Source organism: Mustelus asterias, chromosome 7 (assembly GCF_964213995.1).
Source record: "Mustelus asterias chromosome 7, sMusAst1.hap1.1, whole genome shotgun sequence".
Lineage (NCBI taxonomy): Eukaryota > Metazoa > Chordata > Chondrichthyes > Carcharhiniformes > Triakidae > Mustelus > Mustelus asterias.
The window spans coordinates 84,978,295-84,992,530 of NC_135807.1; the positions used below are offsets into that span (position 1 = coordinate 84,978,295).

At 41.0% G+C, this 14,236-nt stretch overlaps 1 protein-coding gene across 1 annotated transcript in view; it reads right to left on the bottom strand.

The window, feature by feature from the left end:
• Positions 1-1,458: 1,458 nt before the first annotated feature.
• LOC144495827 (tumor protein D52-like) overlaps positions 1,459-14,236 on the bottom strand; it is a 191,103-nt gene continuing 178,325 nt past the window's right edge. Inside the window, exon 7 of the mRNA XM_078216366.1 lies at positions 1,459-1,701. Within this exon, the coding sequence (XP_078072492.1) occupies positions 1,548-1,701 (154 nt within the window). The 3' untranslated portion in view covers positions 1,459-1,547. The remainder of the gene's footprint in view (positions 1,702-14,236) is intronic.

The following is a 14,236-nucleotide window of genomic DNA, read 5'->3' on the forward strand; positions in this document are numbered from 1 at the left end:
AAAAGTTCTCAGTCTACCTCAGATTATCCTGGAAGTGTAAGATGTCTCAAAAGTTTGAGCAACAGGTGAGGCTTGTAATTTCACGCTGTTACTTTTCAGTAGCAACATGAGTGGTATTTCTCATAACAGGATGCTGCTGTCAAGACAAAAAGGCATTCTGCCCATCACATAAGTAAGTAGTGTGGGAGATGAATTTCAGTGCTGGTGTGATGCCAAATATGTAGGCCACGCGCAGCACATCCCTTCGGACGTTCACAACAGACAAAGTACAAACCATATCCAGCGTGTGTTTGCAAAACTCAAAACAGTGTCCAACATTAGATGCAATTCCACAAGTGGATAACACTTGCTTTAACAAGTAGGGTTCATGGTGGGAGATATAGGAAGGATATCAGAGGTAGGTTCTTTACGCAGAGAGTGGTTGGGATGTGGAATGGACTGCCTGCAGTGATAGTGGAGTCAGACACTTTAGGAACATTTAAGCGGTTATTGGATAGGCACATGGAGCACACCAGGATGATAGGGAGTGGGATAGCTTGATCTTGGTTTCAGATAAAGCTCGGCACAACATCGTGGGCCGAAGGGCCTGTTCTGTGCTGTACTGTTCTATGTTCTTAACAATCCTAATTGTGCTAAGAATTATATTGACAACCAAATAAAGATTCTCAGTCAGGCTCACAGTGTGGCTCACTTAAGCATGTCAGAAGCTACATAAATTCACACACAGTGCCCTGTACTTTTCAGACAGAAGGGGCATGCCCAGGCATTGTGCTTTTTTACAACTAAACAAAAGCTTGGGGGAAAACAGCCATTTATTCCCCATGACAATGCTTGGCCAGTCAGTTGACTAGTCTGCAAAAGTGTGGCAGTTATAGAATCCCTACAGTGCAAGAGGCCATTCGGTCCATCAAGTCTGTACCAACTCTCTGACAAAGCATCTTACTCAGGCTCGCCCAGTAACCCCGCACTTTTGTCATGATCCACCGATCTTACACATCTTTAGACACCAAGGGTCAATTTAGCATGGCCAATCCACTGAACCTGCACATCATTGGACTGCAGGAGGAAACCAGAGCACCTGGAGGAAACCCATGCAGACAAGGGGAGAACATGCAAACTCCACACGCACAGTTACCCAAGGCCAGAATTGAGCCCGAGTCCCTGGCACTGCGAGGCAGCAGTGCTAATCACTGTGCCACCGTGCCCCCTGTGGTGCATTCTCCATGGTAATGCATCGACCAGAGTCCATTTGCCAACGAATCAGCGCTCTGTTCTAGACTAATTTGTTCTACTGATATTCTTGCAAACTGTCCTGATGAGTGCAAGATGAAAAGCTTTGACAGCATGTCTCCTTTTTTAGCAAAAACATTCTTTCAGAAAAGGGAAGTGTTGTTTCAGTTTTGTTGTATCAATGAAAACGTGCGTGCAACCTTTTGAATTGATGAATACACAAAAGTGCACCTTATAAAATGTTTATTTTTTTTATATAGTTAAGAAAGAAATACATATTCTTTTGTAGAAACAAAAATCACACCAGGTCATTACTTTCACTCTCTTTGCTTTGAATCCTTGCTGTCCAGCAGTCCCAGGAGTGCAGCTTCTGCCTCTAGCAGTGTTGTGTCTGTCTTGGCCCCAAGAAAGCGTGATGTCAGCTCGAGATCAACAAGCTTCAAACGCACCTTCACTTCCTTCTGATACTTCCTAGACAAAGTAAAATATAACTTGTGATATTTTAAACAAACTTCATGGAGCTGCCAAAACTTATACATGAAACACAAATAAGAGGATACTGGGCGTAATCTTTAATAATTGCTCTATCTTTTGGTGGAACATATAATTAACCAAATTTTTACCTTGCTACCAGAATCTAATTTTCTACTGTTTCTTAATCGAATTTGTATTCTTGGAACAATTCACATTTTACATAAGCAATCACAATACATGCTGTCGTATTAAATTTACTGTATCCATAACAAAGATTAAAAAGTAACCAACATGAAACCCTTGGATATAATCCAGATAACATAAAAAGATATCATGGATTTTACACACAAAAAGAAACAAACATACGAACTTTGCATATTTGCTCATAATACAATGATAAATGTATTTCATACACACTCACTCACACTATTGTATGGAGTTCTTCAAAATGGTCCCTATAAGATTTAGTAGCCTGTAAAATGCTGTAACAATCTGGTGAAACTGTCAGTGTTCATTGTCATTACTCTGCTAACACTTAAAAGCAAAGAACAACGCAGAAGTTGCTCAGTGTCTCTAGCTCCTTTCGTGGGGTATACTTCCTACTGGGACCCCCCCCCCAAAACTTGGGGCTTCAAAGTGCTGTTGCCCCTCAGTGGGAGCTGTGAAAGCGGGGGGAGTGTGAGGGCAACTGAGTTTGTGAATCTTCATATTTTTCAAAACTTATCTTTTCAGTTGGCTTTCTGGAGCAAGCATAGGTCACGCCCACCATTAAAAAAGCATGAGGATTTAAAGGAGCCTTGCAGTTGTTACCATTCAGTCAGAGTTCTGCGGCAGACATTGCTGCTGTAGAGCTCTCAACCCTAGTTTGCGAATCCCTGTACAAGCTCGCACAGACTGCAATCTCCATTACAATCACAACTTGATTAAAACTTCTAATTATACACTGTTAGTCTCACTGTAAACACTCTTGAAAATGTTACATCTTTTTGAATGAAGTCTAACTGGGTTTTTAAACCAATGTTCTAGTTTCATTATCACTGCCAAGCAATATTACCGGCTCTGAAAAACTAATCTTATATTTGTGGAATAACAAATTTCAATGAAAAAGAAAAAAAATTCAGAGTTTAAATTTAAAAAAAATGCTCTATCACTATTTTAGCGTCAGGTTTAATATCATTATACATTCATTTCACTGTCTGAACATTTAAATTAAATGTGAATGATTGTAAGTTCTTTTAACTTGCTGGTTTGCTGTATGTAAATACTTCAATTTGATAGGTTGTCTATCCTCTTGTGACATCACTGCTGCTGCATGCCAAGACATTCGTTAAGTTGGCGTCAGATTTAAACTACCATCAGGAAATGGGAATTCCTGTCAGAGTGCCCTTCCCTCGCCATTGACCACAAATCTTGATCGACATGTCCACTCTATACAGGACTGAGGTATCCTATTTACATATTCTTTAAAACATTGCCTTACAAGTACAACAGGAAATAAAGTTCATCATGAAATTTGGTTTCATCAGTTACAGCTGCCACTTGGCTTTTCTGTTAGGTTTTCAATGCACCCTTTGGCCCTTTGTTGCACAGGATAGTCTCACAGTCAAGCTATAGGTCCTTGCAATTGACAACATTATACCATTACTCCATTTCTATCTGGTGTGCTGCCCACTGATATGAAATGGTTAAATCATGAAAGTGACCACCTTAGCTTTCACCAAGTGTTGTGCCTGTGCTCGTAATTGCTGGGTAGTTGTTCCAGTGTGAGTTTGAACAAGTTTTTGCAGGTTGGGTATGGGGAGCACAATGTTGACCAGAAGTATAAATAGAATCATAGAATCACCGAATCCCTACAGTACAGAGGAAGCCATTCAACCCATCGAGTCTGCATCGACAACAATCCCACCCTATCCCGGTAACCCCACATATTTACCCTGCCAATCCCTCAAACTAGGGTCAATTTAGCATGGCCATTCAACTTGACCCACACATCTTTGGACTGTGGGAGGAAACCGGAGCACCCGGAGGAAACCCACACAGACGACAGGGAGAATGTGCAAACTCTACACAGACAGTGACTCAAGCCGGGAATCGAACCCGGATCCCTGGTGCTGTGAGACTGCAGTGCTAACCACTGTGCCAGCTTGCCGCCCCTAGATCTCAGATAATCTAGTAGAGTCACGAGTTTGTCTTAAAGATATCAGTAACATCAAAATTTCATTTGACATTACACTTTTTGCATAGATAATATGTTTATAAAAGATAGTCTTTAGCAAACTAGCAGCCATTGCTGATCTAATGCCACTACATTTAGCTTTCAGAAAGGGGCATGTCAATGGGGAGGCAGTGGGAAGAAGTCAGGGAGAAAATCAGCGAGATTCCTTATTCATGATTACAGCTTCTGCTCGAATGTATGTCTTTAGATGTAAAATGCACGAGGGTTTTCATTCTGACACCCCTTCAAAGCCAAGGAGCGGACAGTAAATAATGCGAGTTTGCAGCTAACTTTGGGTAAGGCAACTATGCCTCAGGAAACTTAAAATAACAGTGGGCCCCCGGGCAAGGGTAGGATCCCGGGCAAGGGCAGATCCCAGGGCAAGAGCAGCTCTGTGATGACTGGAGGTGGTACATGAAGTGAGCAGCTGCAGCATTGTCAATAGGATGTGGGTACATACTTTAAGCCTTTCAATGACGCACTGAGGACTGGCAAGATGAGTGCAGCGTCATAGCTACATGACAAGACTCCAGTTCCGTACTGCCCAATTTAGGTGAATTGGCCATGCTAAATTGTCCCTTAATGTCTCAAGATAGGTTAGTGACTTTAGCGGGGTAAATGCATGGGGTTACGGGAATAGGGCGGGGAGTGGGCCTGGGTAAGATGCTCTGTTGGAGAGTCGGTGCAGACTCAATGCGCCAATGGCCTTCTTCTGCACTGTAGGGATTCCATGATACCCATAAGCTGAGCAGCCCGATGGACAACAGGTCATTAAAAAGGTGTGTGCCCCGGAGCACTATATTATTATTCCACCATCACTTGCAGAGGAGGGAGCCCAAAGTACTGAAATCACATGTCTGACCCACTGAAAGTGGTGAAGGAGGACAACATGATCTTACCTCTCTTGTTCTCAACTTTGTGGAGAAATAAGGGAAAGGGTTTGATCAGGTAGTGGAATGCACCACTTTGCAATTCTAACATCAATGGGAGAGGAGGCCCTTGATGTTGCCAGGATGGCAGCCCATCAGGAAGTCAGTGAGGTTGAGATGGCATTCATCGAAGAGAGGCAGCGATCCACATAATCTCTCTGGTGGCATGAACAGCTACAGCATCTGTGACTACCTAAAGATAAAGGAGTCTTGGCAGCTGTCAGGATATCATGCACTGAACTGCAGGATATGTTTCTGTTGGTTATATACATGTTGAGAGAGTGGAAATCCTCCCTGTTAATGAATGTCCCTGGCTACTCTGTTGGTACCTTGATAGCCACATGGGTGCACCCTCTGTACCTGAGGAGTTCACAACCCTCTATGCCTATGTAATAGCCATCAAACTGGACATCCATCACTTCTTGCTAAGGGCAACCAATTAAGAGATGTCTGTTAGGTCAGTTGCTGCCCCTTGAAAGGACCCAGAGACAAAGAAGTTCAGTGCCATGGTCAACGACAACTACTGGCAGGCATGCCGATGCTCTGTCATCATCTGCCTTGACATGTGCATCCTTACGTGAGACGGATATCTGTCAGGTTCAGGGAGCTGTTTATATGCTCATTTGTTGTTAGTATACCCCAATGTGGAGGGTATCACTTGCGTTCCTCCTTGCCCCTTGTGCAACATATTTGTATGTCTCAGGACCAATGGCCCGCATTTGCTGCTCCTCACTGCTGCCCATCTCAACTAAAAATAGTTCAGTCCCAAGTCCGTGGGTAATCTTCCATGCCTCCAGCAGAACAATCACAGCTGCACGGCCACCCCCTCCTATACCTCACTAATCTCTGTTGGGTCACTCCCCCTTCAATAGCTCAAGTGCCTGCAAAGTTAACTCTTATATAATCTTTGCACCTTCAATAGCCACTGTATGCCAATGCATGAGCAGCTCCCTGCGCCTTCTTCCTTTTATGCAACGATATTAAATAGGCCCTCCTCCATGACAGCCTCTCTGCTGAATGCTACTTTCCACTCAGGGACATGGTTGCAACGCTTCATGGCCTTTGTGCTGACAAACCAATATCGCTTTCTGCTCTTTAACCAGTTATTTGCACGATGATTTGATAAACCAACATGTTTGGCTGGAACGCTAATACACAAGTCCTGATGCCCCTTCCAAAAGGGGAGATGGGACTTCTTTGGGCAGCTGGCATGCTACTCAGGGATCCAAAATTGTGGCTTTGCCACTTCTGGTCCTGCCTCCTCATAAGTTCAGTCCTTTGGTTCAAAGCAACCTGTAATGTTTGATGTGGTTTGACACCAATATTTTGTTAACCTGATTAATAATCTTTTTTTATTTAGCTCAGCAGACACAATTTGGAGATAAAAACATCTTTTTAAAATAGATATGGAGACAATTTTTTGGAAAAAGCCATAATTAGCTTACTAGAGGATCTCAATTACACTTTTATAACAAGCAATGTATTCGCAGGATCACTGACTCATTATGACCGATGTCAAATTGAGCATTTATTACAAAGCAGTCTAGGGCTTCAACCTTTGTTCTGAGCATCAATTAACATGATTGTCCACTTCTTTTTTGAAAAGAAGAAATTATTGACTTGGGTTATACATCCCTTTATTGTCTTTTTCAAAACTCAGGACAGACAGAAGACGGTGGTGCAACATGTTGCGTATTGGCAGATATGTAGAGTTTAATAGTTATGCATAGAGTGAGGTTGTGGTTTTTAGAATAGCTATGGTTGGTGCTGTGTTTGGATAGCATTGGGGATTTTTGGCAAATGTTAACTTTGTAGGAGTAGAAAACTGGAATTTATTAGTGGTGATACCTAGCAGTCTGAACAGAAACTTGTGCTTTTCAGGTTGGAAAGGAGGTACCTGAGACTTTAGGAATGAGATCAAAAGCTTCTTCACTCAGTGGTCAACACTTGGAATGGATTTGCTACCAGGGTGGTAGAGGTAATAACGATAGAATTGTTTAAGAAACAACTAAATGAGACTGTGAGGGTGGGTGGGGAGGAGGTGGGAAGGAGGTAAGATTGTTCTAAGGGAGGAATTAAGTTGGCCAAATGGTCATCCTCATCTATAAGTATCTAGTGAGGTGCAGCTGGGAAGTCTCAGATAGAAGTACACAACTACATTACCTGCTTGGGAAGACTCAGCAACAGAAGTTTACAGCACTGAAGATTCAGTTCATCATATTTATGTCATAGAATCATAGAATCTCTGCAGTGCAGAAGGAGGCCATTTGGCCCATCGAGTCTGCACCGACCACAATCCCACCCAGGCCCTCTCCTCATAACCCCATGTATTTACCCTGCTAATCTCCCGGCACTAGGGTCAATTTAGCATGGCCAATCAACCTAACCTGCACATCTTTGGACTGTGGGAGGAAACCGGAGCACCTGGAGGAAACCCACAGAGACATGAGAAAAATTTGCAAACTCCATGCAGATAGTGACCCAAGCCGGGAATTGAACCCGGGTCCCTGCCGCTGTGAGCTAGCAGTGCTAACCACTGTGCTGCCCCTATGTCTATTCTTCTTCCTCGTTATTGTACATGAAAGAAATAAGCAGAAACTCACTTCAAACTGACAGACTGTAATGACTACACCCCAGTGGTAACTTTTATGTTCAAGTTATAAACAATGTATATTTGAAGTTAAATTGTGTTTTGCATAAAACAGCATTTCAACTTGTCTTTTTGAAAGTGTTTACAAAATGGATGGTGAATTTGAGTTGGCTTTCAACTAAACCTTTAGATACAAGTTATTAACTCCAATTTGTATCACAGAAAGGGAATCAAGCTGAAAGCTGAAGAGACAATGTCCCAGTACATTTAAACACTGCTTACAAAAGATTTGTTAACCCAACTGCTAATTAATTCCCGATGAAACTGTGTAAGGTTATTTTTGGACAGAAACATTGTTGTCTGAATTTTACTGTTTGAATTGACGATGTTGTTTATTTACAATTCTAGTGAGGCAGACACAGAGTGAAATCTGTATATTTATGCAGTTGTGATATTTATCTAAAGAAAACAGTATTTTTTGTTTAACTCATCACAAAGCAATGATTTCAATACTCATACAGCCGCACTACACTCGAGTGCTGTCAAGCTCTGGTATCGTCCTTTCAACAATGGTGTCAGACCGTTGCCATTCCCACTGACAATTCCTGAGAACCAAACTCACATTTGACCACAGAGGTTCTACCAAATCACAAGTTTCCCCTCTACTATGTTGCTAAATTACAGAGCTCCCAAATCGATGATCATTACTTCAGTGTCGTCCCCAAAGCAAGAATTACTACATTCCCATCACCTACCACAACAACACACATTCTCTTTCTCCCCACAAGAAACATTACTGCTAAACCCTGATGCCATCCCTTTCCTTGGTACTGGCTAAACAAAAAGCATTCACCTACCTCTCACAATCGTACTGTGCTTTTGGATTTTAAAATGGTAAAGAATGGAATGCTACATAAATACATAAAGGAATATTTATAAAATAAGGATATTTATTGAACTGATCTAAATTAATAAAGATCATTGATTTAGTTTTCAACTCCCAAAATGTGACTAATACTCTCAGAATAAAGTAGAATTTGACTAATTGAGTGATCATAAATTAGTGGCCAATTGGCCATGCTAAATTGCCCCTCAGCGTGTAGGGGACTAGCAAGGTAAATATGTGGGGTTATGGGGTTGGGCCTGGGTGGGATTGTTGCCGGTGCAGACTCGATGGGCTGAATGGCCTCTTCTGCACTGTAGGGATTCTAGGATTCTATGATGATGATAATTATGTGTTACATGGCATAAAACACTATGGTATTCTCTGATTCACCTCAACCATCACCACAGGAGATCAATTAGTGCATGACATTTTATTTATTCAGTTGCATCATGTGGGTGTTGCTGATAAAGTTATCATTTATTACTCATTAACTATTCTTGGGAAAATGATGATAAGCCACTGCCTTGAATCACTGTGGTCCATGTGATGGAGGTACTCCCACAGTGGTGCTAAGGGGAAGTTCCAGTTCTTTGGCCCATTGATAGCAAAGGAATAGTCATGAACTTCTAAGTCAAAACAGTATGTGACTTGGAGGGCAAATGTGGGGTGGTGGTTTGAAAGCTGCTGTCAAAGAGGACGTGGCAAGTTGCTGCAGTGCATCTTGGAGATGAAATACACTGCTGCCACTGTGTCAGCAGTAGAGGAAGTAGGGGATTAAAGTGGTGATTGGGATGCCAATCCAATGGGCTGTTTTGACTTGGGGCATCTTTAATGTTGTTGGAGCTACACTCACCTAGGCAATTGGGGAGACTTGTAGATGGTGGAAAGGCTTTGGGAAGTTAGGAGATGAGTCACATACTGCAGGATACCCAGCCTCTAATCTGCTCTTGTAACCACTGCATTTAAGTGGCTTGCCTGGTTAGGTCTTGGATCAATGGTGACTCAGATTGTTGGGATTCAACAATGGTAATGGCGATTACTTTCATGGAGAGATGGTTACACCATCTAGAAATGGTCATTGACTGGCATCTGTGTGGCACAAATCTTACCTGTCACTGATCAGCCAAAGCGGTATCCAGGTCTTTCTGTATGTTGACAGGGCTGTTTCATTATCTGAGGAGTTGCAATTGTAATAATACTGTACAATCATCAGCGAACATCACCACTTCTAATTTTATGGTATAAGGAAATTCATTGAAAGTTGGGCCTAGAACACTGCCCTGAGGAACACCTGCTAAGATGTACATTGTTTCAGCTTTTGCTGCTATTTTTACTAGACATTGCAAAACTCTAATGAAAAAACGGATTATTATTGCCATTTTATCTTAGCTACTTCTATCACCAACCAATAATTCCAATTGGTAACTAGTAGCCACATTTTGAAAATGAATTTTTGGGTCTTATTCACCGTCCTGAAGCTCTGGGGTAGGATGTAGCTGGAAAAAAGTACTGACCATGTAATATGGACAAAGACAGCCACTAACACAAGAGACAAATATTCAGGAGTGAAGTCTGAGACCTGTTCTAGCATTCTTAAAGTTCATACCTAAAACATAAATATGTCAGCTCTTCCCAGAAATGCTGACTGATTTACTGTCTCCATTATTTCCTGTTCTTGTTTCAACCAGCTGCAATATTCTGCTTTTATTTTTCCAACATATTGCATGACTTTCCTTATATCATCAAACAATAATGGCATGCAATAGAAGATAAACAGTTTAAATCTCAAGAATGCTTGTCAATTAAACTTGTATTAATCTGTTCTATGATTCCATGAAGTGAATCAGTTGAATCAATTTTTAGCCAAATTTAGACAAAACAACAAAAAAAAAGATTGACAATTGGTTTTTAATGACTTGATCCAAAATCATAAGGCTATTGTGCAGGAGCATTGTTCTCAACTGTAGAACAGTTTGCAGACCCATCCTCTTAAATTTTATGGGCCAAATGGCTTCTTGTGTTGTAATGACTCAATGACTCGTTTATAGGCAGCAGCATTGCACTGCCAACACACAGGCTAAATCGAGGGAAAATGTTTTAAACTTGTTTTATTTAAAGAACAGCAATTTTATCATAACTGAAATTCGAGGCTATCACTCCATTTGAAGCAAATAGCATGATTATCAGTGGGCCTAGCTCAGCACTTCTTCTGGCACCAGAAGGCTATCCCTTATATATTAGGATCAACACTAAGAAACATAGATATAGTTTTCTTTCTTCCCATCAACAGGATTTATAGGAAGAGGGAAATGATAGGTTGCCATAGGCATAGTAATCTTATCTAACCACCCCCGCCCCCCCCAACATTACAGTCAGGCACCAAATCCTTAATCTCCCAAACAACCAGGGCCCCCTATGTTTAAATGTTAAACAGTCGAACGCCTCCCAGCCAAACATACATGGGATTAAACTGTCGACTGCGTCTGGCTTTTGGTACAAACTTCAAGTACTTTGCTTTTGAACAATTTCTCTGAACTCTAAACCAAATACATTGAGGCCAAGCTCTTATCTTAACTGCTCTCATGCTGCACTTTCTCATAGCACCCGCTGCATAAAACCAACCTGCTGTCTGATCTCTTAGGATGCTTTCAAGCATCAAGCAAAGGGCAATTAGATATGTTTCCACAACTGAGAATTATTTTGCACAATGAAGACTTTTCTTTAAAGGGAGCTTACTATCACTTCCAGAAATTCTCTAAACAGTTCCAGAGTGCTGCAGTGGAAAGAAACCATAGCAAAATATTTAGAATAAATAGATCAAATATGCTGGGAAATGAGTTGTTCAGTGTCACTTCTAAGCATATTTGTATAATTTTTTTATATGAAAAATTTGTTTGTTACCAGTACAGCTGCATTCTTTATTCTATTGCCAATTTCAATACTATTTCCAGAGGTTCAGCAGTATTGTAGCCGTTGTTTGCAATACAACTAGTTGCGTGAAACCACTTCATAGAATAAATTTATAAGGGGCATAATTATTTGTGTACATGCTATGTAAACCAAATATATCAAGATAAAATATGTTAGCCTAAAATCTTATTCAAACCAAAGCAGCACCTGGAATAGTTAAAATGGGCACCGTAACATTTTAAATTTAGATAACACAAGAGTAGTTAAATTTATGAAACAATTTCTCATTCCCAGGAAATTCAGCAATCAAATTGATTTCATTTCCATAAGAGATTTGCCACCTGGATAAATAACAATGCAGTAATCCTTACATTGGTTTAGTTCATGGATTTATAGTGAATTTAATCAAAGTTTTAAGCCATAAAATCTGGACAAAAATAGAATTGTAACAACAACTAATAGGCAGAGAATATTAAATTTACCTCAATAAGCACAAGAATACATATCGTTTTGCATTTAATCCCTTCTGTGCTACACACATTGGTGTTTGCATTTTCCATCTCAAAACATGGGCTGATGTTATCGAAAGTGAATCAGAGAGAAAAATGTGACAAAAAAAAACAGGCAGCAAGGCAAGGACCGGACAAATGGAAAAATAGAAAACAAACAGAAAAATCTAGGGGCAAGCAGAATTAGAGTGGAAGTCAAAGCAAAGACCCTTACAGAAAGCAAGACAGGAACAGATTTTTAAAAAAAGGTTACAAATCAATTTATAAATTACGACTCCAACAATGTAATTTTTAAAAATGAGAAACAGAAAATCCTGACAAGTTAGATTATTAAGTAGAAATCTGTTATCTAACCAGTCCCAGCAGAAGTTCAAGACAAGGTGGAAAGAACTTACAACTGGGAAAATAAAATTGAACTGGCACAATACTTCAAGTCCTGGAACTTTATATAGTGCCAGAAACCATACATCACTGTTTAACTAGAATGGCATCATGACATTTTTAGTGTGCATGTTCAGCACATGATTTTCCCAGCATCTATCGTGCAAGGCTGCATAACTGGAGCTTGGGGAAGATTCAGAATGAGAAAGGTAATTTAATTTTCATCTTTGTTGTAGTTAGAATGACAATGCTTTTGGACTTTCACATATCACTTATTTGCTTGTCACACTTGCCCCAGTTCTGTTTTGTCACTGTTTCTTTCCTTGATTTCCCTGGCCCTGCACTCAACCCTGGAACACCTAGATAACAAGGACACCTATGTCAGACTCCTATTTATTGACTACAGTTCAGCCTTCAACACCATTATTCCCATGAAACTCATCTCCGAACTCCGTGGCCTGGGCCTCGGCACCTCCCTGTGCGACTGGATGCTGAACTTCCTAACTCACAGACCACAATCAGTAAGGATAGGCAACGACACCTCCTCCACAATCATCCTCAACACCGGTGCCCCACAAGGCTGTGTTCTCAGCCCCCTACTATACTCCTTATACACTTATGACTGTGTGGCCAAATTCCCCTCCAATTCGATTTCCAAGTTTGCTGACAACACCACCGTAGTGGGTCGGATCACAAACAAAGATGGGGCAGAGCACAGGAATGAGATAGGGAATCTGGTGAACTGGTGCGGCGATAATAATCTCTCCCTCAATGTCAACTAAATGAAGGAGATTGTCATTGACTTCAGGAAGCGTAGAAGAGAACATGCCTCTGTCTACATCAACGGAGACTAAGTAGAAATGGTCAAGAGCTTCAGGTTTCTAGGTGTCCAGATCACCAAACTGTCTTGGTCCCCCCCCATGCCGATACTATAGATAAGAAAGCCCACCTACGCCTCTACTTTCTCAGAAGACTAAGGACATTTGGCATGTCAGCTATGACTCTCACCAACCTTCACAGATGCACCATAAAAAGCATTCTTTCTGGTTGTATCACAGCTTGGTATGGCTCCTGCTCTGTCCAAGACAACAAGAAACTACAAAAGGTCATGAACGTAGCCCAATCCATCACGCAAACTAGCCTCCCATCCATTGACTGTGTCTATACTTCCCGCTGCCTCGGCAAAGCAGCCAGCATAATTAAGGACCCCACGCACCCCGGACATTCTCTGTTCTATCTTATTCTGTCGGGAAAAAGATACAAAAGTCTGAGGTCATGTACCAACCGACTCAAGAACAGCTTCTTCCCTGCTGCCATCACACTTTTGAATGGACCTATCTCGCACTAAGTTGATCTTTCTCTACAGCCTAGCTACGACTGTAACACTACATTCTGCACTCTCTCGTTTCCTTCTTTATGTACGGTATGCTTTGTCTGTATAGCTTGCCAGAAACAATACTTTTCACTGTATGTTAATACATGTGACAATAATAAATCAAATCAAATTTCAAATAAGTGCCCACAATGTGCATTTAAAATAATTACAGCTAGGACTACGACATGGCAACTAAGAGCCAAACCAATATCACTGCTGTAACTTATAGTAAAGTCAATTTAGGCTGCCCCTCAAGTTGAAGTATCAGTGTTAGCTTAATGCATTCGGAGATGATAACCTCTAATATTACTGCAATGACATTTTTCAGGGAGTAGCAAAGTAGTTGTTTCAAAATTCATGATCACAATGAACTGGAGCAGAGATCTCCAACTACAACTAAAGACTGTAAAATCACTAAAAAGGTAATCAAGTATGGTCAGAATTGTTCTTTCCCATTTTGTAGTTATCCATATTAGGTCTCATCTTTGATTTTTTACATGATTAACTAACAGAAAGCAAAGAGTAGGGGTAAATGGGTGTTTTTCTGGTTGGTGATCAGTGACTAGTGGTGTGCCTCAGGGATCAGTGTTGGGACCGCAATTGTTTACGATTTACATAGATAATTTGGAGTTGGGGACCAAGTGTAGTGTGCCAAAATTTGCAGATGACACTAAGCTGGGTGGAAGAGCAAAGTGTGCAGAGGACACAAAGTCTGCAAAGGTATATAGATAGTCTAA